General features: G+C 45.7%; 2 protein-coding genes across 4 annotated transcripts in view; one reads left to right on the top strand and one right to left on the bottom strand.

The window, feature by feature from the left end:
- Nucleotides 1-1,762, bottom strand: part of NACC1 (nucleus accumbens associated 1, BEN and BTB (POZ) domain containing) — a 38,998-nt gene extending 37,236 nt beyond the window's left edge. For both annotated transcript variants that reach the window (XM_015415866.1, XM_015415867.1), the window contains exon 1: nucleotides 1,679-1,762. The gene's annotated coding sequence lies outside the window, so the exon portion shown is untranslated. The remainder of the gene's footprint in view (nucleotides 1-1,678) is intronic.
- A 5,433-nt stretch (nucleotides 1,763-7,195) lies between these two features.
- Nucleotides 7,196-23,472, top strand: TRMT1 (tRNA methyltransferase 1). 2 transcript variants are annotated; one of them, XM_015415859.1, is made up of 18 exons: nucleotides 7,196-7,254; nucleotides 8,681-9,064; nucleotides 11,239-11,294; nucleotides 12,117-12,250; nucleotides 13,052-13,239; nucleotides 14,625-14,740; nucleotides 15,710-15,822; nucleotides 16,178-16,326; nucleotides 16,551-16,634; nucleotides 17,345-17,414; nucleotides 17,502-17,636; nucleotides 18,712-18,797; nucleotides 18,945-19,053; nucleotides 19,552-19,628; nucleotides 19,970-20,089; nucleotides 21,244-21,364; nucleotides 22,141-22,245; nucleotides 23,177-23,472. In XM_015415859.1, exons 2-17 carry the CDS (start codon nucleotides 8,709-8,711, stop codon nucleotides 22,216-22,218), a joined length of 1,992 nt encoding a protein of 663 aa, XP_015271345.1. In that variant the 5' UTR covers nucleotides 7,196-7,254; nucleotides 8,681-8,708; the 3' UTR covers nucleotides 22,219-22,245; nucleotides 23,177-23,472. The 2 variants fall into 2 exon arrangements, with proteins under 2 accessions (XP_015271345.1, XP_015271346.1); XM_015415860.1 differs by having other exon boundaries at nucleotides 22,141-22,250.
- Nucleotides 23,473-23,566: the final 94 nt, after the last annotated feature.

The following is a 23,566-nucleotide window of genomic DNA, read 5'->3' as shown; positions in this document are numbered from 1 at the left end:
ACTTGTCAGCCACAAACAGGGACTCCGGTTTCCTAGGACCCCTGTAACATCCAGCAGAAACTAACTTCAGGGAGCCCACTCACTTGTGAAGTTAGATGGACAACCTGTTCAAAGCTACATGGCATTCTCCCATTCTTGAAGTCAATTTTATTGCAAAATAGTAGTAAGTGAGAGAATTTTTGAAGAGACTAGCCAAATATGAAACATACTGCAACCTTTCCCTGCTATGAAACCACAAATTACAAACCAGCAACACTTTTCAGAGTAACTTTAGCATTTGGACAGGTTAAATAAAAAATCAGCAAGATTATTTTTTTATCCAACAAGAAAAAGATTTATGGCAACAATTCAATTAAAAATATTATTTGCATTGTTCAGTTCCCACAAACCTAGAGATGCCTTTAAGAGAACAAAGTCATATCCAAACCAAATCCTTAATACTAATGTTTCCTTCCGTCATCATATGCATTAGCCAGCAAAACAGGTATGATCCTATCCCTTCAAAAACAACCCCTGACAACTTTAACCTCTTCCACTTGCAAACGGAAAAAGTTGCAAACCAAGACTTCAATCCGATGTAAATTCACTTGAAAGCAAGCCCCATTAAACTCAGTTAGATCAACATGCAAAGGATCGGGCTGCACCCGCCAAGCAACTAAAAGCCCACTCCTCTACTACTCAAACGCAGTATCATTTTAACTCTCGCCTTCCATCCTGCACATAAAGCCCCATAACTGAAACTTTAGGAAGTTTCGTTTCCTCGAGGTTTCAAGGTTGTTGGGTTTTTTGTTTTGGGTCCCAATGCGATTTTAACACTGAAAGGTCATCCTCCAGGAACACGGACATTGCCCCTGGGCTGGAAGTTGAGCCCCTCCCCTTCTATTCCCCCAACCTTTGCCCAAGCATCTCCCAAGCCCTCGAATTCCGGGTTTCCAAGCCAACCGCCCGGCAAGGCCTTCGCCTGGAAAGGCCAAGTCGCTCCATTCAAACTTTCTCTCTCTCTCTCTCTCTCTCTTTACTTGAGCTTGCTCGGCGTCGGGCCCTTCCCCTCCGCCGCTGAGTGCGGGGAAAACAAGGCGGCGATAAGGAGGACAAAGCCCCTGTAGGAGAAGTCGGGGAATTTCGGACAGGCCTGCGAACAGTTGGAGCCAGGAGCCCGCACCCTCCTGGCCACCCAGTGCAGAGACAGACCCCGGGCCGGGAGTGGGGAGGAGGAAGCAGATGCCCACGGAGCTATTTCTAAGTGGAAGGGGTCTCTTTAGCGCGGGGGGGGGGGTAGATGGCCCCCACAAGGAGGGGAAAGAGGTTGCAGACTGCAAAGAGGCCTAGTGAGAGGGAGGACAGAGAGGCGCAGTTCATACCGGAAGGGGTGAGGAGGCGGGGGGGGGGCGAACGCGGGAGAACAGCTGAAGGCGGCCTCCCTCACCCAAAGAGATAGGCACGGGCAACAGCTGCTGTTCGGAGGATGCGGTTCCTCCCCTCCCTCTTCGGAGGGCTAGGCAGGTTTCGAGGCTGCTTAAGGAAGGGGGGGTGGTGGAGAAAGTTTAAGCACCCAGGGTAATGGGGGAGGGGTAGATGGATGGGGGGGGGAGGGTGGTCGATGGGCACCGTGCCTACAGAAGGGGGCACACGGGAGTGGAGGGGTCTTTTGCGGGGGCCGGGGCGACGTGGCTCTCACCTGTGCAAAGAGAAGAGGGGAGATCTCGCTCAGTGGAGGGGCTCTGCTCCCCTAGCCCTCCAAAGCAGCACTAGCGGCAGCCATTCATTGTCAGCCTAGGCAGGCTCAGCAGAGAGCCGAGCTGCTGGATGCAGCAGAGGCAGCCTGCGAGCCAATGCAACGCGATGCGATTCACAGCCAAGCCGTCATCTCGGTGCACTCGAAGTCCCGGCTAGCTGAGCTCCGAGCCAGCTGTAGCCACCTCCCCCACCCTCCTGCTCCAGTTTGAATCTCTCCTGTCTTTCCCTTAGAGCTGGGAAATGTTTGCGTTTGAACTTCCTAGCCTCACTTCTTCTTTGAGGCGGAAACAAATGTCCGCCTCGGGGAAGAAGGCCCAGGTAACAGTGCCATCCTAAGCATGTTTACGCAGAAGTAAGTCCCAATGTGCAATGGAACTTACTCCCTACTAAAAAACTCTACGTCTACATTTATATAATTATTTAATTTATATCCCACCTTTCTCCCCAGTGGGGGCAAAGTGGCTTGCCTCGTTCTCTCCTCGGTTTCATCCTCACGACAACCCTGTGAGGCAGGTTAGACTGAGGGTGTGTGACTGGCCCAAGATCACCCACCCAGCAAGCTTCCATGGCAGAGTGGGGATTCAGACCTGTTTCCCAGATCCTAGACCAACATTTTAACTACTACACCATGCTGATCTGGAGTACAACAAGATGCAGTTAAATAGGTACACACATTTCAGAAGTTTTCACAGTTTAGATCTTTCCATTTTTCTTTACCAATGAATGAAATAAAATTGAGTGACCCCTCCTGTCCTGTTTGCCCAGCATGAAAACTTGGTACAGTGGGGTGAATCACATAGACATGTCCCATAAATCTAAGAGCAATAAATTCAGTAAATCATGACAAAACAAATGGCTTTTAGAAGTAGTCAAACCCACAAGAGTTTTAATTAAATAAACAGCTGGCAAGAAAGGTGCTGGAGAAGACTCTTGAGAGTCCCTTGGACTGCAAGAAGATCAAATCAGTCAATCCTAAAAGAAATCAACCCTGACTGTTCCCTGGAAGGCCAGATACTGAAACTGAAGCTCAAATACTTTGGCCACCAAATGAGAAGGGAGCACTCCCTGGAGAAGACCCTGATGCTGGGAAAGATTGAAGGTCAAAGAAGACGGGGACGGCAAAGGATGAGATGGTTAGACAGTGTCATCGATGCAACGAACATGAAATTGAGCCAACTTCAGAGGACGGCGGAAGACAGGAGGGCCTGGTGGGAGCTGGTCCATGGGGTCGCGAAGAGTCGGACTCGACTGTGCGACTGAACAACAACAAGAAGAAGAAAGCAATAAATTCTGGGCTTGAGCCTTGGGAAGGAAAGAATGTTTTCAGGCTACTTAGCAATGTCCTATACTGGGGTGTCAATGAAATGACAGACAAAAACTAAATGGCAAAAATAAACTGAAATATATATATTTTTAATACTCATCATTTTCTGATCCTCAATACTGAATATTTAAAATGGGCTATTCTGGTCTCTTTTTTATCCTGAACTTACAGGCTCAGAAACTTAGGTGAAGGTCAGGTGACCAAATTCAGTGTTACTGGTATGTTCAAATCCCACTCCTACATTTATTTGTGTTGATGTCAGACCTACTGATTTCAGTACAATTTAGCTCCAAGTAAGAACAGGATTGCCCAGGCTAGCCCGATCCTGTCAGATCTTGGCTGCTAAACAGGGTCTGCCCAGATTAGTATTTGGATGGGAGACCACCAAGGACATCCAAGGTTGCTATGCAGAGACAGGCAATGACATACCACCTCTGAAAATCTCTTGCCTTGAAAACCTTAGAGGGTTGCCATAGGTCGGCTGTGACTTGACAGTACCAATAACAGGAATTGAATATTTGCTAGACTTGGGTTGCCAAAACAAGACAAGAAACAGACCAACTGTTAGGGGGCAGTCCCACCAAAGCAGAGTTCTGTTCATTGATTTCCATGGGAAAATGAAGCATATTCCTGATTCCCATCCACTTAGGATATGGGGTTTAAAAGTTCTTAGATTTGGTTGATTCACAGAGTTTATTTCAACCATAAGTACAAATGTTTGGAAGGATTTGAACAAGTAGGCATGTTAGATCGCCACTAACAAAGATCCGGAGAGTGATTTCAACAAAGTGAACAGCTTTATTGTAGATACGAACAAGCACTTGCAATAAGTCATAACCAGAATAGTTTTACATTGGGAGCTAGGCTTCTTTTAAACGTTCCCGGGCTAACGTACTTGCGGATAACAACCAATGATGTTGTGTAGATAAAGTCCAATGAGCATTCTTCCCTTGCAGGGAATTAGTCCCGTTCTGATTGGTCTGTTGAGGGCTGACCAATGATAAGTTAGCTCGGAGGAGCCTTCCTTGTCTTGAGCTTAACATTGAAAGTGAATGTGGCGATTCACATATGTTTTTTCCAAAGAAACCACAAGGCAGATGGAAAATTTTACCGAAATGCAGCTGTTAGATACAAGACTCAGGCAGCAGGTGAACAGTGATTAACAGCTTTATTGAACACGAAGTCAGAAGAACCAGAACGAGACAAACTATGGAGCAACAGGCTCCTTTTTAAACAGTCTGGGCTTGGCAAGCTACGCCCAATTGTCAGCTAAGGTCCAATCACATACAGTACATAAAGACCAATCATTTCTCTTCCCTCCAGAACTTCCTTTGTTCTGATAGGTCGTTTTACAATACCATGTTAGATTCAAGCTCAATACATTCATTCCATTATAATACATTACATTACATACACAACAGCAGCATAATGTCTACCCTTCCTTCCCATCTCTTGTTCCAGCCTCACAACTGCCCATTTTTATGAGAGCAACTGTAAGATCGGGCCACCACTGTTAGAAACTGCTGGTATATAGTCTCTGGTCTCATAACCAGCTGAAATGAAGCTGGCATATATTAACTGCATTTGCTCATATTTGTGTTTTTGTCTGATAAGATTCCCCCTCCCCCAATATGATGCAAGCTTATTGGAGCATTAGACCTTTAATATTACTTTGCAAAGCACCATAAACATTAATGATACTATATACAATAATAATGACAACTAACATAGGTTCAAAAGGAAACGAGACTTTGTGGCTTGGGAGACATAGGTGACTTCCTTTTCTGCTACATTTATAGGATTCTGTACTACTGCCTGAGCTTCTTATGTTATGTATCCCTGGCCTGTAGCAAGAAACAGGGGTGGTGGCAGGGAATTAAGATTGCCATCCTCCAGGTCTTGTGGAATTATGACTGCTCTCCAGATAACAGAGATCAGTTCCTCTGGAGAGAATGGCTGTTTTGGTGAGCGGACTCTGTGGCATTACATTCTGCTGAGGTCCCTCCCCTCCCCAAACCATACTCTTCTCCAACTCTACCCCCAAATCTCCAGGAATTTCCCAACCTGGAGTTGGCAACTCTATATGGGCTTAGGGGTAGACTTCAAAGGCCACCAGTGAGTCACTGCACTAGGATCCCTTAAGGTTGCCAACTGACCAGATAGAAATGGCTCCACCTGTTTTTATGTGCTCAGTGCCATCAAGTCGCTTCCAACTTAGGTCAGCCCTATGAATTAATGTCAACCAAAACATCGTAAACAGCCTTGCAAACTGTGTGCTGTGGCTTCCTTGACTGAGTCAATCCATCTCATGTTGGGTCTTCCTCTTTTCCTGCTGCCTTCAAACTTTCCTAGCATTATGGTCTTTTCCAGTGACTCCTGTCTTCTCATAATGCGAGCGAAGTACGATAGCATCAGTTTACCTACTTTTGTGCTTTTATTGAGTACTGTACAATTTAATCTACAGGAATCAACCAGTGTGGAGCTTGGTCATATTTATTTACTTATTTATAATTTCAATTTATGAATCATTTTATCCCTGAGTAACCAGGGCTCTGAGCCATGAACAACAGTGATAAAATACATTGAAATAAACAATTAAAAAGTTTAAGTAAAAACAATTCATTGATGGCGTTATTGGATTCTAGACTGTGTCACTGCTTCCTAAATGAGGTAAGGGGAAACATAGCTGGAAAAGGGGAGGAAGGGGAGAGGAAGAGGGAATGCCAACCAAAATGGGACCTGTTGCTGTCCTCAACCTTGCTGACTGCAAATCGTGATCTCAGTATAAGCTTTCCTGTGCATGTACAGTTCTTCAGATACATTGAAACAAGACTTCCTCAGCCATTACATATAGGGAGAGAGAGGGTAGGGTGGGGGGGTTAGTTGCCAGTTACCTATATGTAATGGCTGTGGAAGTCTTGTTTCAATGTATCTGAAGAAGTGTGCATGCACCGGAAAGCTTATACCCAGAATTAAACTTTGTTGGCCTTAAAGGTGCCACTGAACTCAAACTTTGTTCTGTTGCTTCAGACCAACATGGCTACCCACTTGACTCTATCTGCAAATCATGTAATACTAGATACACTTACTTGGGAGTAAGTCCTACTGAACACAGCAGGACATGTAGGAAAGTAAAGACACACAGGCTCAAGTTGTAAAGGTACAGGTGCCCTCTGCATTTGGGTGCTGCAGTTGATAGACTTTGTGGGGTTAAAGTAGGACTTATGAGTTGCAGAGTAATATCTTCTTTGAACTTAAGATTTCATATCTTATTAGGATGTGGAGGCATGCTGCTGGGTTCCCCTGAGATATTTCCCACTTTACTCATTGTCTTATTCTGAACAAGTGGTTTTATTTAATGTTTTAGTATGAGTGCAAAGTGGGTACTTGGCCCAAGCATGGGGGTGGGGACATGAAGAAAGTAGTAGTTTTATCTGCACCCATACTGCCATGATATATTTATGTCATTTCAGAAATAAAATTGTATGCATGGGCTGAGATCAGGTGTGTACAGGGCCTGGAGAAATTGCACTTAGACACTAGGTATACCTTTATGGAATTAATGTGAACAGAATTGAAAACGATTCCAAAATGTTCAAAATTCCTGAAAACTATGTAGGCAACCAATCAGTCCTGCTGTGCAAACTTCTTTAGGTCCAGAAATAGACAAGTTTTGGAGTTACTCTGAACGCTTTCAGACTGGTTTTTTTCCAGCTGTGTCATTCTGAATTCAAAGAGATTTGAACGTATCCAGGATTGTAGCTTTTATCAGCCAAAATGTAAAAATAATTAAACTTATCCTCCCCAAGGATAAATTTAGTGCAACACCTGCCAGCACAAGACATTCTCAAGGGAAAATGTACACAAATCTTTTTATCATCATCATCGCTCATCGTCATTTATTGTGGCCTTTTCATGGAATAAACGATACTCGTAGTAGCGTTCTAAGCACAGTTATCCGTCTTTCGGAATAAATTCCGTTGAAATGGACGACACCGACTTGTTAGCCGATGGATTTATACAAGCCCAGCTTTTTAAGTTGCGTTTGGGAGTTCTTCTTTTGACTCTATAGGCGTCCCATCTTTTGCGGATCGTATTGGCTGAAAAGGAGTCACCTGATTATTTTCAATATGGCGCTGTCAGTATAGGCTGTCATGAGAAGCGTGGAAGTCACGGCTGGGCGCTACTTCTGGGTAGGAAATTCTTGGGAACTGGAAACTGGTTTGAGGGGGTGGGTTATGGCTAGGTTGGAGGACCGGGTCTCTCTGGGTTTTCGCGTGGCTCCTGGGGAGCGGTACTGCAAATATCAGTTCCCAATTTCTCTGCCTGTATTGTCTGATTAAAGTATATAATGATCATACAATTATTAGTGTGCTAGCCTATTTCTGTCTCCCTATACATTCCCCCCGCCCCCAATTCTCTTGCAGATTTTATCAGGTGCACGATCCCAGAGCCAAGATTACTCAGTATAATGGAAGTTGCCTTCAGACTAATTGTCTCTAGTTTATGATGTTCCTTTTGCTCATAGGTAAAAATTATCCTGCCAACCTAGCAGTTCGAAAGCAAGAAATTGCAAGTAGATAAATAGGTACCACTTCGGTGGGAAAGTAACAGCGTTCCGTGCGCCTTGGTGTTTAGTCATGCCCGCCACATGACCACGGAAACGTCTTCGGACAGTGCTGGCTCTTCGGCTTTGAAACGGAGATGAGCACCGCAACCCTAGAGTCGGATTCTACTGGCTTTCAAGCAAGGGAACCTTTACCTTTAAAATGTATGTGCTTGAACAAAATCAAGGGTCTCTTTAAGGTCATCCTTTGGTGAGTGAACTAAGCCTGAGACAGGAAGCTGTCTCTTACCAAGTCCTGTTGGCAAATGCAAGTTTATTGTGTGGTACTGCTGCAATATTCATATTATTATTATGCCATCAAGTCGGAGCCAATTTATGGCATCCTCATAGGGTTTTCAAGACCAAGACATTTAGAGGTGGCTTGCCATTGCCTGCCTTCCCATCCAAGTTTCATAAAGGCTGACCTGACTTAGCTTCCAAGGTCAGACTATCCTGGGCTATCCAGGTCAGCGCAAATTATTTAGTTGCCATATAGAAAATAATTTATGAGGAATATTTGTGAGGTTAGACTTCATCAACAAAAGCACAAATGAATATATTAAAAATTAAGGAACACTTGTTTTTCATAGTTAGAATTAATGAAGGGTGGTTTTCCACAGTGTTAAGAATAATCTCCATGGCTTTCTGCACATCTTCCCAACAATGCTCCCTCTAAGCTGTGGAGTCTTGTGAGCAGAAATTCTGCTTTGTGAGCTACTGGCATTAAAGGTGTGAGCGAGCGATTTGGCTGCTGCGTAAATTAGTTGGCTCTGGAGCCATCCTTCCTGGGCGAAGAGGAAAATGTGTTATCCGGAGGCTGGAAAACTGTGAGCTAGCTCACACTAACTCAGCTTAGAGGGAACACTGCTTCCCAAGTAGTTAACTGCCAGTAAGCTAGTATATGATATTCTGTCCCTTACAGATTGTCACTTGTATGCACTTGAAGTGCTGGCAAAGAAGTGCCTGGAAACTCAGGACACATGTAATAGGAACAGCTTTTCTTATATTTTCAGGAAATGGTTTGATGAGAAACCTGTGCTGATGACAGGAAAATCCCTCCTACGGATTTGGTTTATGAGACACACCTTATCACAACATCGAAGTGCAACAGCTCATCTGCTTTGGAAAACCTGGAACCTCCTGCCTTTTGTTGATTTTCAAGTCAGGACCCTTTCTTTTACTGAAGGTATGGATAGTGACCGGGCCCAAGAGATGGAAACCGATGGCTCCAAACTGGAGCAAACTATTGTTCAGACACCTGCAGTGGACTCCAGAAGTGGCAATGAGACTGTAAAAAATGGTGAGACTGTAATCACAGAAGGAAAGGCTAAAATAATTTTTCCAAGTGCCAACGAAGTTTTCTACAACCCCGTCCAGGAGTTCAACAGAGACCTGACGTAAGTGGGAATGGGGGGAGACTGCACAGGTTGTTTTCCATTGGACTTTGCAGAAGATGGAATGTTAGAATCTACTGCTATGCTGAGTTATCAGGTTGTCTCTCTGATTTCGTGATAAGGAAAGTGAGGGGTTGGACATGTGACTTGGAGTTGCTGCATTAATGTGTAGCCTTGGATTAGCTTTATGAATGTTTCATGGGTGTTACGTCCTCACACTCTCCTTTTGATAGCAAAGTGGGGTGGGGGGTTAATTCTTTCAGTGGTGGGAATAGTTTTCCATCCTGAGGCTTCTCTTGTTGGCTGAAAGAAAGTGAACTGTGTTTGCTTCCCTTTGGCTAATACAGTTAACCCACCCATCTGTTGAATCCAGGACAAGTACTACTTAGGTTTTCATGTGAATGGCTTATTGCTCGTGTCCAGTCTATTTAACCTATAAAAGTCTTGAAAATAACAATTTACTGGGGAGGTATGAAGGTGGGAGCTGTGGTGGCTCAAGTGGAAGGCTGTGGAAGGTCAGTAGTTCGGCAGTTCGAGACCCGGGTGCTGCATGATGGAGTGAGCTCCCATCTCTAGTTCCAGCTCCTGCCAACCTAGCACTTCGAAAGGAAGAAATTGCAAGTAGATAAATAGGTACCACTTCGGTGGGAAGGTAACAGCGTTCCGTGCACCTTGGTGTTTAGTCATGCCGGCCACATGACCACAGAAACGTCTTCGGACAGCGCTGGCTCTTCGGCTTGGAAATGGAGATGAGCACTGCAACCCTAGAGTCGGATTCGACTGGCTTTCGAACAAGGGAACCTTTACCTTTTTTTTAATGAAGGTGGGACTAGGATAGCTCTTCTGGAATTAGGCAGTGAGACTGCTGGGTGAGCATCCTGAACAAACATGGCATAAACAAACCCTTATTGTGAGATCAGTAATGACACTGGTTGTATGATGACAGATATGTACCACTACCCAGCTTAGCTGGCAGGCAGCCATTCCTAAGAAAAGGGGAATATGTTGGAAGTTGACTTGATTCTATACTAAATGTGGTGCTTCATTCAAGTGCAGAAGGAATGGGAGAAAATGGAGAATAAAACAACTTGTAGTTCTTGTAACAAATTATAGAGTATTTTGCTTCTTTGGGGGAAGGAAATTCTTTGGAGAATCAAACTGCTTGGGTACATAGTTAGTCTGTGTGTACCTGGTAGATTGAGCTTTCATGCTGTGTGCTCCAGAAAGAAGTCACTGGCCCACTGCTTAAGGAGGGGTAGGTAGACTGCAATCTACTAATGGATCTCTGACCAATTTATGGTGGACCACATAAGGCCTGCTGGTTGCTAGGACTGTTGCAAAGAATGCTGGAGTAAGTGGGCCTTGGTCTGATATGCAAGACAATTAATTTGTTTGATTCGTATGCAAGAGTGCATCCTCAGAATCACTTAACTCAAGGTATACACAGATTATATATGCATTAAGAGAACTGGAGTTACATATTTGCAACACATTTGTGACTTAATATATGGATTTGTAGTTCTACTTCACTAGATTTCTGTACTAGTTGATTATTTGGGTACATATCTAGTGAGCTTTCAGAGAGGCCAGCAATGCATAATTTATTTACTTAACAGTGTGCCTTTCTTGCTGACACAGAAGGTCAATTAGTAATATAACAGGAACAGTTTTAAGTCACATAATAAACATTGTAGTAAGACTGAAATACAAAGTTAGAAGGCAATGCAATAAAACAGTATAAATGCGACATAAGGAATGTAAAGAATAGTTTACATTCATTAGAAAACAATGCAATAAAACAAGAAATGTATACAATAAACAGGGCCATAAACTATAACCCTATTCCCTTTATTAAAATGTCCTCTGAAATTATTCCAATTTTACTACAGCTGTATTCCGCTTAAGAAAATGCCCCCGAACACTCTCTGTATCATGACAGGAGCGTGCAGACCTTCCTGACCTCCTCAGGCAACCCATTCCACAAAGCAGGAGCCACTTTGCACGGCATAAAGTATATGCATGAAGTATTGGATGCCTCATTTTGGAAAACAGGCCCCTTTGAAGGCACCCAATGTCTTTAGTGATTTTATACATCTTGACCTCAGAGTCACAAAATTGCACTCATAGTGTATTATAATGCAGAGAACACACTCTCTCTCTTGCCCTTCTGCCTGCAGGTGTGCAGTCATTACAGAATTTGCTCGTCTGCAGCTTTCATCCAAAAGGATTCAGAGTGAGTGATGCTATTTCCTTCATTATTCCATGGAGGGTGTTGCGGGGATAGCCAATGATTGGTAAGAGGTGGGACAGTTGCTGCTGCTTACTAAGAGGGGCTGCTGCTCCTTTCTCCCCTGCTGTTGTGTTATGAGATCTGTTGAATCTGGGCAGAATTTGGACCTAGAAACCTTGGAGAACACTCAAGCTGCCTCAAGACCCATGCCTATAAGTGTGAATAGGGAAAAACTGCAGCAGAGTATGTCCCCTGGCTCTTGTATGTATTGCTATTCAGCCTGGATCCTGCTTCAATACTATAAAGTACAACAAACATCTGCAACCATCTTTTTCACCTGCAGCTGAAAGATCAGATTCAAGGCTAATAGAAAAGAAGAGCTGGAGGCAAGTCCAGTAGCACCTTAGAGACCAACAAGATTTTTTGGGTATAAAGTACTATTGGACTTGAATGTAGCTCTTCTACTGAAGACCAGCCTGGATACTATCCTGATACTGTCCTAATGGGAAAAAGGGTTCTCTGTGTAATTTGAACAGCAGGTGTAGTCTTGGGACACGCCCCCCCCCCAATACTTCTGAGAAGTGGCTGCCATGCAATCTTTCACAAGCGGCTGAACTGAAATATGGAGGCAGTGGAGGCCATTATCTCTGCAAGGAAGACAGCCAGACCGGCTTTTTAATGTAGTGTTGCTCTACTTAAGGTTGAACGTACCTTTGCAAAAATGATTTAGGAATTGGTTATTGAAGGTGACCTTTTTGTTTTGTTCATGGAAGATCCCAGGTGCGAGCTCCATTTCAGTCTCCATTATTGCTCCTTCTTTTCCAGTTGCAGTTCCTGGGGAAGAGAATGTCTCAAAAGTGGTTGTGGACCTTTCGAAAGAGGAAAAAGAGGATGAATTGGAACCAACGCTCACCGGTGATGAGGAGCCCAAAGTTGCCGCAGTTGGAGAAGTGTGCCAGGTGCCGTGCCCCTTACATGTCAAGTTCGGTGGTGCTCTGGATGGCTCCACAGGATGGCAGCTTATCTTGTTGTTGTGCTGACTGTATTGTTTTAAATCCACTTCTGTCTTGACACCCTCACCTTCCCTTCTCTTCCTTCTTTTATTGTTCCCTACTCCCTGGCATCAGCATTTAGATTATATGTTCCTTGGAAAACAGGATCTGGCCTCTTTTGCTTAAGTGCCATGTAGGGTGATTACATATTACAAATCAAAACATTCATCATTATGTGTCACAGGTTTAGGGATTTTTGCAATATTTGAAACAAGTGGGTGAAATAACTCACTGCTTAAAGATGTTCCTACTTATAGCTGTCCACCAAATATCCACCGTTAACTTTATCTTCCTAAAATGCTTGAGCCTAAGCTTTAGGACACCTTCTCAAAAAAGATTATGAGAGCTGAAGAATAGCTGCTGAGCAGGATGTGTGCTGAAGCATTTTCTAGACCCAGGCAACCTCTCGAACGTTTTGGCAAATGTCAGCCAGCCATGACTTCAACATGTAAACTGGTCTTAGGGACAGAAAAGCTATGTATTGTGCACGCTGTTGCTGGTCTGAATTTTGAGCCTCTGGTGATTGCTTCTTCATGGTGGAGAATCTTGGGGCTGCCTTAATACTGAGCCTCAGACTTAGGAAGGTTGGGCCCTGCATATACTTCCATACATACATTTCCAGCTCCCCTATTGTGTTATTTTAGCAGGACCTCTGCAGAGCTCATGAACTCATGGGTTTCCTTTCTCTGTATCTCCATCCCTTCGCAGGATGGACTTCAAGTGCTGGAGGCCTTGGCTGCATCTGGACTACGTTCCCTCCGGTTTTCCAAGGAGGTGCCTGGCCTTCGCACTGTGGTGGCAAATGACTTCTCTTCCAAGGCTGTTGAACTCATCAACCAGAACATTAAACTGAATGACATGGGACACCTGGTGACTGCAAGACTGTCAGATGCCCGGTAAGTAGAGGTCTTCTCTTCAGGGCTTTAGGCATAACTCAGGACAAGAGTGCCAAGTCAGTTGTATGTTCAGTTTAAGCAGAACAGTAGAGGCCTGCCTTCTCTTCCCATTCTTCCATTTTTTTGTGGCCAGCTTGAGCTGTATGCTGCCAAAAACTGAAGGCAAGGGGCTGGAGAAATGGGTCAGACTGATTTCTCTGATCCTTTTTGTCCTATTCCTATGTTAGTGGTACATTGCCACCTCCCCAAATTAGGCACATTTCCCCCTCTTCCTGCCCTCTTTTTCACTGGTATTTTGTAGAGGAAAACCTCTTGCACTTGAGTTGCTGGCTCAGAAAAGATCTTTGTTCACTTCTTTACTGAAAAACTTTACTGTAGTTCACAATAAATACTGTAGTTCACAAAATACAGTAAAGTTCTTTGTTTTTCACTACAGTTCTCACTGAGATGGTGATTCTGTGGCTGAGCAACTACTGCAAGTTGGAGCTGACATAACTAAATGTCCCTCCATACAAAATGATCCCTATGCATAAAAAATAAACAAATATTTAGATGTCAGGGAGAAGACTGAAGCCTCCAGTGAAGTCTTCAGTGGTACAACCCAGCTATAGTTTTGCCATCAGTGAGAACTAGCAAAATAACTGCATGTAAAAATTTTTGTTTTACCTAAACAAAGATAATTAAACTACTCAAACTATTCAATGAAAATTTTGTATCATATACACAATTTATAAATACAAATTCCAAAGCTATCCATATACCAACAATATCAAAACTCAGATTCTCAAATCATAGGGTAAAAAACCAAACTTCCCATTCATAAAAAACTCAGTTGAAGGTGCTTGGGTGTCTTCAATTTTCAGAAACAGAAGCCATGTTCCAAGTTGAAATTAGACAACCGAGCCACAACACTGATATCCAAAGATGGTGGTCCTCTTACAGGCATGCTAGCAAAGTCATTCCACGTTTTGCCTGACAAGGCTTTTTCAAGTAGGAACCACTTTCTCAAAACAGGATATCATTGAAACCAAAACTCAGGCATATTCTCCCAAAATACCTATTCAAGGCTTTCTTCTGGTTTAGAGCAGTTACAAACCAGAATAAAGTCTTGAATTTGAATTTTGATGTTGTTGTTATATGAATAGCTTTGGACTTTGTATTTATAAATTGTGTGTATGATATAAAATTTATTTTAATTGAGTAGTTTGCATAGTTAAATTATCTTTGTTTAGGTAAAAGAATTTTTTTACACACAGTTGTTTTGCTGGTTACATTTTCACTGTGTGTCTTACTGTGTTCTGTATTATCAGTGAGAACTTGGCCACTGTCTGCTCCCCCCGGCACAAAAGTGTGATACTTCTAGCCTGCCTTTCTCTTTTGTACAGGATGCTGATGTATCAGCATAAGGCAGTAAAAGACCTCTTTGATGTCATTGACCTGGATCCATACGGAAGCCCTTCTATGTTTCTTGATGCTGCAGTGCAGGCTGTGAGTGAAGGAGGTGAGGCAGAAGCTGTGTGCTGCTCTACGCTTTGCTAAAGGGGTCCTGTGATAATTGGGACTCTGCAAGAATTTTAGATTAGGGTTTCTAACGTTTGTTTGGCTACTGTTGTAGTTTTCATTTATAGTCTGCCTTTCTCACTGAGACTCAAGGTAGATTGCAAGTGTGATTTAAAAAACTCTTCAGTTAGTAAGTGGATTAGAAAATACCATCACATCTGAATCTAACAGCGAAGACCCCTAGTAAGACAAAAAATACAGTTGGGCTGGGATTGTGGAACAAGGAACCCCAAAAATGCATGGAAGCACATCTTAAAACAGGCAACAGGGCAATCAGTTAAAAAAGTCTTTCCCCCCTAATAAGCCAGTTCCTGAGCTGAACCATTTTACTCCACCTTCACTCCTTCTACAAGAAAGTCTACGTAACAAATACTTTTTTGCTGTTTTGGCCCGTCAGAAGAAGCAGGTTTCCATTGATGTCAGAACAAAATTTAGGATTTTGGAAGGGAAAAGTCTTGCCTTAATGCATGAAGGAAGGGAGTACTGCTATGCCTTCTTGATGCTCAAGCAGTATCAGGACCTTAGATAGAGATTGGTGAAAGAGTACCCTGGAAGCCCAAGGTCTCGAGAGTCTTTAGGATTGCCACAGACTTGCTTTGACAAATGATCTGGTTCCTGTTCCCAAAGGTCCCAAAGCTCTGAGGATGGGTAGGCTCTTGGGCTGTTTGGTTGCTAAATCTATCTGTGCTCCTCCTCTGTGCACATATAAGAGCTGGAACCAGCCAGTGCACTGATGTGGCCCCCTGTGGCACAGCAGACATTCTCAAGCCTTAGCACTGTAACCCTTGGCTCCATAAACCTGTTGCATTGCTTGATGTCTTCTTAGGTGCAAGTGCTGTGGTCAGGGAAGGGCGGTGGAGAAAGGTTGTGTTGTCCATGGCTGACTTCTGCCTTGGGGTTCCTGTTGCAGGTCTGCTGTGTGTCACATGTACCGACATGGCTGTAATGGCTGGGAACTCCGGGGAGACCTGCTACAGCAAATATGGGGCCATGTCCATCAAGGCCAAGTACTGCCATGAAATGGTGAGTGGGATGAAGGGCTTGGGAGTCCAGATGTGCGAGCAGAGGCCCATCCCTCCCTGGCCCTGAACCAATACTTCCAGTCTGATTGTTCTGCAGCGACGGATGCTCCTTGCCATATCCATGTCCCCATCATAATTCAGGCTGTGGCTCCACACTCCTCACATCTACCTGCATGGCTGTTCCTTGATGTATTAAGGCACACTCATTTGGTAGAGAATAAAGAGTGGTCCTCTGCATTCCTGTGGTTCCTCTTTTGAATGAAACAACACACTGTTTGAACAACACACATAATGTTCCTGTCCAAAAGCAAAAAATAAAAAAATTGGCTCTTGCTGTAGATTCTTTCCTCTTTCAGGCCCTGCGGATTATCCTGCACAGCCTCGATCTACGTGCCAACTGCTACCAGCGCTACATTGTCCCGCTCCTGTCAGTCAGCGCTGATTTCTATATCCGCGTCTTTGTCAGGGTCTTTTCTGGGCAGGCCAAGGTCAAAGCTAGTGCCAGGTGAGGTTGTTCAAACTGTGCATGGGTGCTCTGTTTACGGTTCCCACTGAGCTCCCTGACATCTCTCTCCAGAAGGGCTCCCGGTTGGTGGAGATAACAGGGAGCTCATCTTCTTCAACCAGTACATCTCCAGGCTGACATCTGGAGTCTTCCCTCTCCTCCTCCTTTTTGTATCCAAAGTTGCTTGGTGGTAATGCTCTGTCTCTTTCTCTTTCTCTTGGCAGCAAACAGGCCTTTGTTTATAACTGCGTGGGCTGTGGCTCATTTCATTTACAAAGACTTGGCAAACTTGTTAACAACGGAAACAAGTAAGAGAGCTGGGACTTCTGTGGAGCAATGTAGCAGCCATTCTCTCCTTCCTGTCCTTTAACCGATTTGGGCGAATAGATTCTAGGCATGATGGTTTTACAAGGTGTTCCTGATTTAACTACACCAGGAAATTCATTTCTTGGGGGGGCCCTTGAATGAGGAATCGGGGGGGGGGTCACAGCCACTTCCCCTCATGCTCAGCATTTTAATTTTTTTTTTTGCCCGTTTCAAAACCACTTGCTACCTCTGTCCATGATTCTGACACTTCTGGCTGCAGAGAGCTTTAGTGCAGTCCCATGTCTGGGGCTCCTGAAATCCAGAAAAATAAAGTTGGAATTACAATTTCTGTGAGCAAAGAAGCGATATGTGCCCCATAAGGTGGAAGCTCAACTAAAGTCTTTCCACATTGGCTACAGCAGCTGCTGTCTGCCTGTCATCATGGCTGTATGGCCCACCAGCATAATGCAACGCTGGGTCTTCTCCTTAGTGCAAACATTAACCAGTTCTGTGCTGCATCATTTGAGTCTTTAGGCTACTGAGTGCTGGCTTTCATCTAAGGGACTGTAAACTGAGGATATACATAACCCTGGAAGCGGATCTCAGAGCAGTCAACGTCAGCCACTGTATCTCAAGAAGGTGCTGTATTTCACCCGTCCAGTCTAGCCGGATACTTCTGTAAATGCTGCTTTCCCGATCTTTAATCCAACAGTATCACCTACAAGGCTGCCTCCGGCCCTTCTGTGGGACCATCCTGCGAGCACTGCCACCAGCGCCACCAGGTGAGGTGTATCTGTTTCTAAACCTCTTCGTCTTCTCCTAGCTAGCAGATCCCAAACTGACCCTTGAACCTCTCTCCCCTCCTACAGCTGGGTGGCCCCATGTGGGCAGAGCCGCTCCACGATGCAGATTTTGTCCAGCGAGTCCTGTCTGCAGTTGGGAGCAATCCAGGGCGCTTCCAAACAAGCCAGCGAATTCAGGGGATCCTCAGCATGGCAATTGAGGTGAGGATGACTGTGACTATGCAGAAGACCAACGGCTGCTGCTAAGCAGAATCAGTTGCCCTTTAGATACCAGCTCAACAGAAGCAACTTCTTGCCAAGTGTGTGTGTGTGTGTGTGTGTGTAGTAAACTTTGCACATTGTAAGAAATCAATAACAAAAGTTGTCTTTCCTCATTGCTGTAGTCCAGATCAAGGGCCTTTCTACTTGTTCAGAATCAGCTTGGCCTGATGCCTTCTGTTTGGCGGCAATACCATAGGCCACTGAACAGTACAAAGGACATAGCTGCTCTCACAACTTGAGAGGCAAAACATATGAACACGTGCGCTGTTGTGTGGCTCTTTATTCAGTGTGCAAATGCCTCTGCAGAGGGTTTGTGTGTATTCAGCTCCTGTGAATAAACTCTATGGCTGTGATTTTCAAACTGTGTTCTGGAGCACCCTTGGATTCCCCAGAAGTTATCAGGCATTCTTCAGTGAACAGATCAGCAACACTGGACAAGCTCCCCCCGCCCCCCCCCCAGTAGTTTGCCCACCACTGCTAATCTTTTTTGTGATTCACAGCAGCAAAACAATGTTGGTTGTGCCCAGGGGGATACTCTCAGAAGCATGATCCAACAGATTTGGCCAATGGCCTATGTTGAGTGTCTGCCATAAAGCATGTCCCAGACTCTCCTGCAACATGGCAGACATGCTGGTGTGGAAAGAATTCCATAAAGATAGAAAGCTTCAGAAGCATTTTTAATAGGGTCTTGACCAGTGTTCCCTCTAAGCTGAGTTAGTGTGAGCTAGCCCACAGGTTTTAGCCTCCGGCTCACACATTTGTGTCTTAGCTCAGGAAGGAGGGCTCCAGAGCAAACTAATTTATGTGGCAGCCAAATCGCTTGCTCACAACTTCAATGCCAGCGGCTCACAAAGTAGAATTTTTGCTCACAGGACTCCACAGTTTAGAGGGAACGTTGGTCTTGACCCATATCTCTTTCAGAATTCTCTAACCAAACCCATCAATTCTAGTTAGAGCGCCCCCCCTCCCCTCCCAGATCTCCCATTAACTAGAATCTGTTTCTTTTGTGTGGCAGGAACTCAGTGACGTCCCTCTTTATTACACCCTTGATAATCTCAGCAAAACCATCCACTGCAATAGTCCCTCCCTGCTACAGTTCAGGTAAGTAAGGCATGCATTGCAAGAGCCTACCCTACTCCTCTGTTAAGTGAAATCTAGCACCAACTCCTCCCTTCTACTGGCCCATGTACCAGAGTTCTTCTGTTTAGAAGCTTGGTGGTGCCAATCTTCTCCAGATTTCTGTTCCAGGTCAGCTCTCCTCCATGCTGGCTACCGGGTGTCCCTGTCCCATGCCTGCAAGAATGCTATTAAGACAGATGCACCGCCATCTGTGGTCTGGGACATCATGCGCTGCTGGGTGAGCAAACCTTTTCTTTTGCATTCGGGTACCTTCCTTTATTGATCCTTGCCACATACACCTCCAGAACGACTGTGGAGGTGGGGTAGTTTTCAAACTACTGGGCAATGTGTGGCACTGATACAACTGTCTGTTCTGTTCTTATTTTTGTCTTGTAACAATGTCATTGGCTGTGGAGACTGAAAATGTAGTTCGGGACACACAAGTCTACATTATGGCTCTTCTCTGATTGCATTGATGCTGGTTCTGGTTTTTCAGGAGAAGATGCCTTCCTTGCATCATATTCTCTGTCAAGCTAACACTTTAGGTCTGACCGTAAAGCCAGGCCTGACGCATTGACAGAGGGCCTATTCTCAGCCATCTACCTACCTGTATTGCTGCATTGACAGAGGGCCTATTCTCAGCCATCCCTCAGCCATCTACCTACCTGTATTGCGTATTCTGGATAATAGGCTCAGATTAAGTCTGTCATTCCTACTTATGCTCCCTTAACTGTAGGAAAAACTCAACCCTGTGAAGAGAGAGCGCCTTTCAGAGCACTCTCCAGCTGCCTGCATCCTGTCTACGGAACCCAAGTAAGTTCTGGGGAGAGCAGGAGACTGGGCCTTGCATGGGCAAACATTGGCCTCAGGCTGAGCAGGAAAATAGGTGTGGGGCAGAAAACGGGAGATCAGAAGAGCATAAATTCTTTTGGGAGGTTCTTGGTGAAAAGCAGAGCTGGACTGTTAACCTTGGGTTTGGGATGTGGGTGCACTCGCCTTATATAGAATTTACTTCATTTTGACTCTGAGAAGCTAGTGAGTTGTTATTGCACTTGGCAAAAAAGCAGCACCAATTAATGGGGCCCTTTGTAGTTTGGATTCTTTGTAGAACCTTTGGCTCTCCCTCCAATGCTGACTCTTGCTCATCTCCACAGGCTGCAGGCATCCTTCACGGTCCGGGCGGATGCTAATCCCAACTCGCGAAAGCAAGGCCTTAAACGGTTCCAGCTGAATCCTAAGCCCAACTGGGGGCCAAAAGCAAGAGCCAAAGCTGGGTAAGCCTTGCAGGGAACCAAGCAGTGCTAGGAGCAAGGATGTCTGGTGTCTCTTCCCTGCTCCAGGGTGAGAAAGGAGAGTCCAGTAGGAAGTCAGGACTCCCATTTCTTCCCTATGTGTGGTAGGAACTCAGTGACGTGCCTCTCTATTGGTGGTAGGAAATGCTGTCCAGTCATAGCTCACTTATGGCAGCCGCTTGGGGTTTTCAAGGCAAGAGGCGTTCAGAGGTGGTTTGCCATTGTCTGCCTCTGCATCACGACTGTGGATCTCCTCAGTAGTCTCCCATCCCAGTACTCACCAGGGCCAATCCTGCTTAGCTTCCGAGATGTGACAAGGTCAGGCTAGCCTGGGCCATCCATGTCAGGGCTCTCTCTCTCTCTCTATTATAGCCTTGATAAGATAAGCAAAGGGAGCTGCGGTGGCTCAAGTGGTTAAGACGCTGAACTGCAGGCTGCGGAAGGTCGGTAGTTCAGCAGTTCCAGACCCGAGTGTGCCGTATGACGTAGCAGTTCGAAAGCAAGAAATTGCAAGTAGATAAATAGGGACCACTTTGGTGGGAAGGTAACAGCATTCCGTGTGCCTTGGTGTTTAGTCATGCCGGCCACATGACCACGGAAACGTCTTCGGACAGCGCTGGCTCTTCGGCTTTGAAACGGAGATGAGCACCGCAACCCTAGAGTCGGACTCGACTGGCTTTCAAGCAAGGGAACCTTTACCTTTACTTTAAGATAGGCAAACTCATCAATTGCAGCAGTCCCTTCCTACACACTGCCAGAACTATACTGAGCTGAGGCTTGTTTTTAAAGGGAAATATTGCTTTGGCAGAGCGCCTGATAAGCAAACTATATGGCTGATATTTCTGTGCCCAACTAGAGTCAAGAGTTCCAAACTGAGTTCCTCTGCTTTGGGAAGTCTCCCACTACCACCTCTGGTCTTGGGCCTAGTTTAATGTCCGGTGTGTGTCTCAGGTAGTTGTGTTTCGTGCTTTCTGGCCTGGAGGGAAGACAAACTGGCCTTTCCTTTCCCATGTGAAACCTGACTGGCATCTTCCACATCTGTCCTTGCGGTTCTGCATTATGGCCCCTTTTTGACAACAGCCACCAGAACCAAGCAGCAGCCTTCCTGGCTCTGACCTGACAGATCTGCCGGGCAGGGGTGGGATCTCTTCCTCACTGCAGGAGAAGAGGCAGCTACACCAGAACAAGAGGAAGGGCTGTGCAGAAGAGAGCAATGGGAGCCACCTGAAGAACTTTCCCTGCAAAAGGTTCCGGGAGGTGAGTAGCCAGAGCTGCTCTGGCCTGGGGAGATGGACAAGTGGAAATGGGACAACTCTTGGGCAGACCTGGAAAAGAAAGCAGGTAGCCCATGTCGGCAGTGAGTGTGGCTGCTCAGTTTCCATCAGAGAAGGGTCATTTGGCATCTGTCAGAAGTGGGCCTTTCCTTCACTTGACTGTATCCAAGCACACAAAATATGTAGCTCTTCAGATGGTGCTCCTAAAACCGCTAAGCTTTCAATATGCTGGAGGTAATTTATCAGTCCAGCTGAGATTTATGGGCTGCCTAACCTCTGTGATCTGCTCACTTGGATGCCTTGGAGATGGACCACATGGCACTCCACAGCCTTTGGGGTTTCTCTTTTAGAAAGCACAGCAGAGGGAATTGGGAGTGTTTGACCCTCCTCCTACCATTGTCTCCTTCTGCAGACCCATGATTACTTTGCCAGCAGGTGTCTGGAACACTATACAGGCCAAAGGAGTTCCAGCAGATTTCCCACTAAGGGGCTTAAGCACTCCCTTCCCTTCTGCTCTATCCCGCTTCCAACATTCTTCTTATTAAATTGTCACAGACTACAGGTGGGATGTGACTAGTGCCTTCTGATGTTCCTCTTAAGTCTAGCAAGAGGAGGCTATGTCCAATATTCAGATCAGCCACAGACCACTCGAGCCACTTTACATTCTGCCCTGGAGCCAACAGTCTGTGTTGCTTGAAGGCAAGGACTTGAACACCTTGGTTGTTAACAGTATGACAATGGATTCCATTTCTCTTCCAGGGCAACTGTTCACTAGGGGGCAACTGCCGTTATTCTCATGAGACAGAGAGTGAGCAAGGCTCCACAGCACCAGTGTGATGAAACAGCCCTGAACCTCTGCTTCTGGTCAGGTTTAAAAAACATTTTTCTTTGCATTAATGACAGATCATTTTTAATTTTAAAATGCTTGCCTGTCAAGTACGATCTGCTTGCCATTAAATGAATGGTGGTGCTTCTCTTTGGTGCTTGACTTGCAGTTTGTTATCCAAAAGCTCACACCTACAGGTTGCTCCTTTGTCTTTAACTCTCCAGCGTCGGTGACTGATTGGCAGCCATGATTTTCAAATGCTGCAGGGGAGAGAGGAAAGCTGCCTCCCACCCGTAACTCTCCTTCCCTGCAGTAAATACTTCCAGCCAGCCACCGGAAGATTTTTTTAGCTTGGCCAGCAGCAGAGTAGGCAGAGCCCCTCCTCACTGGAGACAATGGAGCTGTTTTCCCGCTCAACAGTCACCTGCTCCAGGGAGGGGCTCTGCCCACTCCCTCAGTTCTGCTGCGCCGCCGCTATGAGCTAGAAACAGGGCTGGCTCGCTCACTAGGCGAACTAGGCATTTGCCTAGAGCGGGCCGGCCCTTAGGGGCGCCAAACTGCACCCGGCCCCCCCCACCCAAAAGGCCCCTTACCCAGCACACCCCATTCCTGTGCCCTGCCAGCCTGTGGGAGGCTCCACCGGCAGGTGCCGTGAAAGGCGTTGGGCAGCTGGGTGAGGCAGCAGCCGGGCCAAGTGGGTCAGTCGGTGTGGAGATCCTCTGGCAACCGGCGGCAGCACCCAAGTGAGGGGGGGCAATGCACAGGGGAAGGGGGGCGGTGCACGGGGGGGCGGCGCCAGAAGGGATCCTTGCCTAGGGTGCAAAATAAGCTGGGGCTGGCCCTGGCTAGACATAACAATGCTTAACAGAGAGAGAAAAGATCACAGTGGGGTAGGAGGGACAACTCGATGAACAAGTGGTGGGGAAAATAGACCACTGTTCCCACTGACCTCTCCCTTCTCGTATTAAGGTCTACAGAGTAGTGTTTGACGAAGGTGTCTGCAGACGACCAGGTGGCTGCTTTGCACACTTCATTAGCGGGAAGAAGCCTCATCGAAAGGCGGCCAGTATCGACTGAGACCTTGTCAAGTGTGCTTCTACGTGTAAAGGGCATCAGATAGGTGCTCTTTTAATCGCAGAGACAATCCACCTTGATTTTGTTTGGGCTGATGCGGCCTTTCCCTTTGAGGATCCAGCGAAGCAAACACATAATTGTGGAGCCTTCCTAAAAGCACTTGTTCTCTTCAAATAAAACAGCAAGGCGTGCTTAACATCCAGTGTGTGTAATTTCTTTTCTGCTTCAGATGATGGTTGCAGGAAAAAAGTGGGTAGCAAGATATCCTGACTAAGGTAAAATTGG

Source organism: Gekko japonicus, unplaced genomic scaffold (genome assembly GCF_001447785.1).
Source record: "Gekko japonicus isolate JY-2015 unplaced genomic scaffold, Gekko_japonicus_V1.1 scaffold46, whole genome shotgun sequence".
NCBI classification, from domain to species: Eukaryota; Metazoa; Chordata; class Lepidosauria; order Squamata; family Gekkonidae; genus Gekko; species Gekko japonicus.
This window is presented reverse-complemented; position numbering and strand designations above follow the sequence as displayed.

Coding starts and splice junctions, on each gene's coding strand:
- TRMT1 (XM_015415859.1), top strand. CDS start 8,709: ATGACAGGAAAATCCCTCCTACGGATTTGGTTTATGAGACACACCTTA. Junction 14,741..15,709: donor GCAGGCTGTGAGTGAAGGAG/GTGAGGCAGAAG, acceptor TTCCTGTTGCAG/GTCTGCTGTGTGTCACATGT. Junction 17,415..17,501: donor ACTGCCACCAGCGCCACCAG/GTGAGGTGTATC, acceptor CCCCTCCTACAG/CTGGGTGGCCCCATGTGGGC.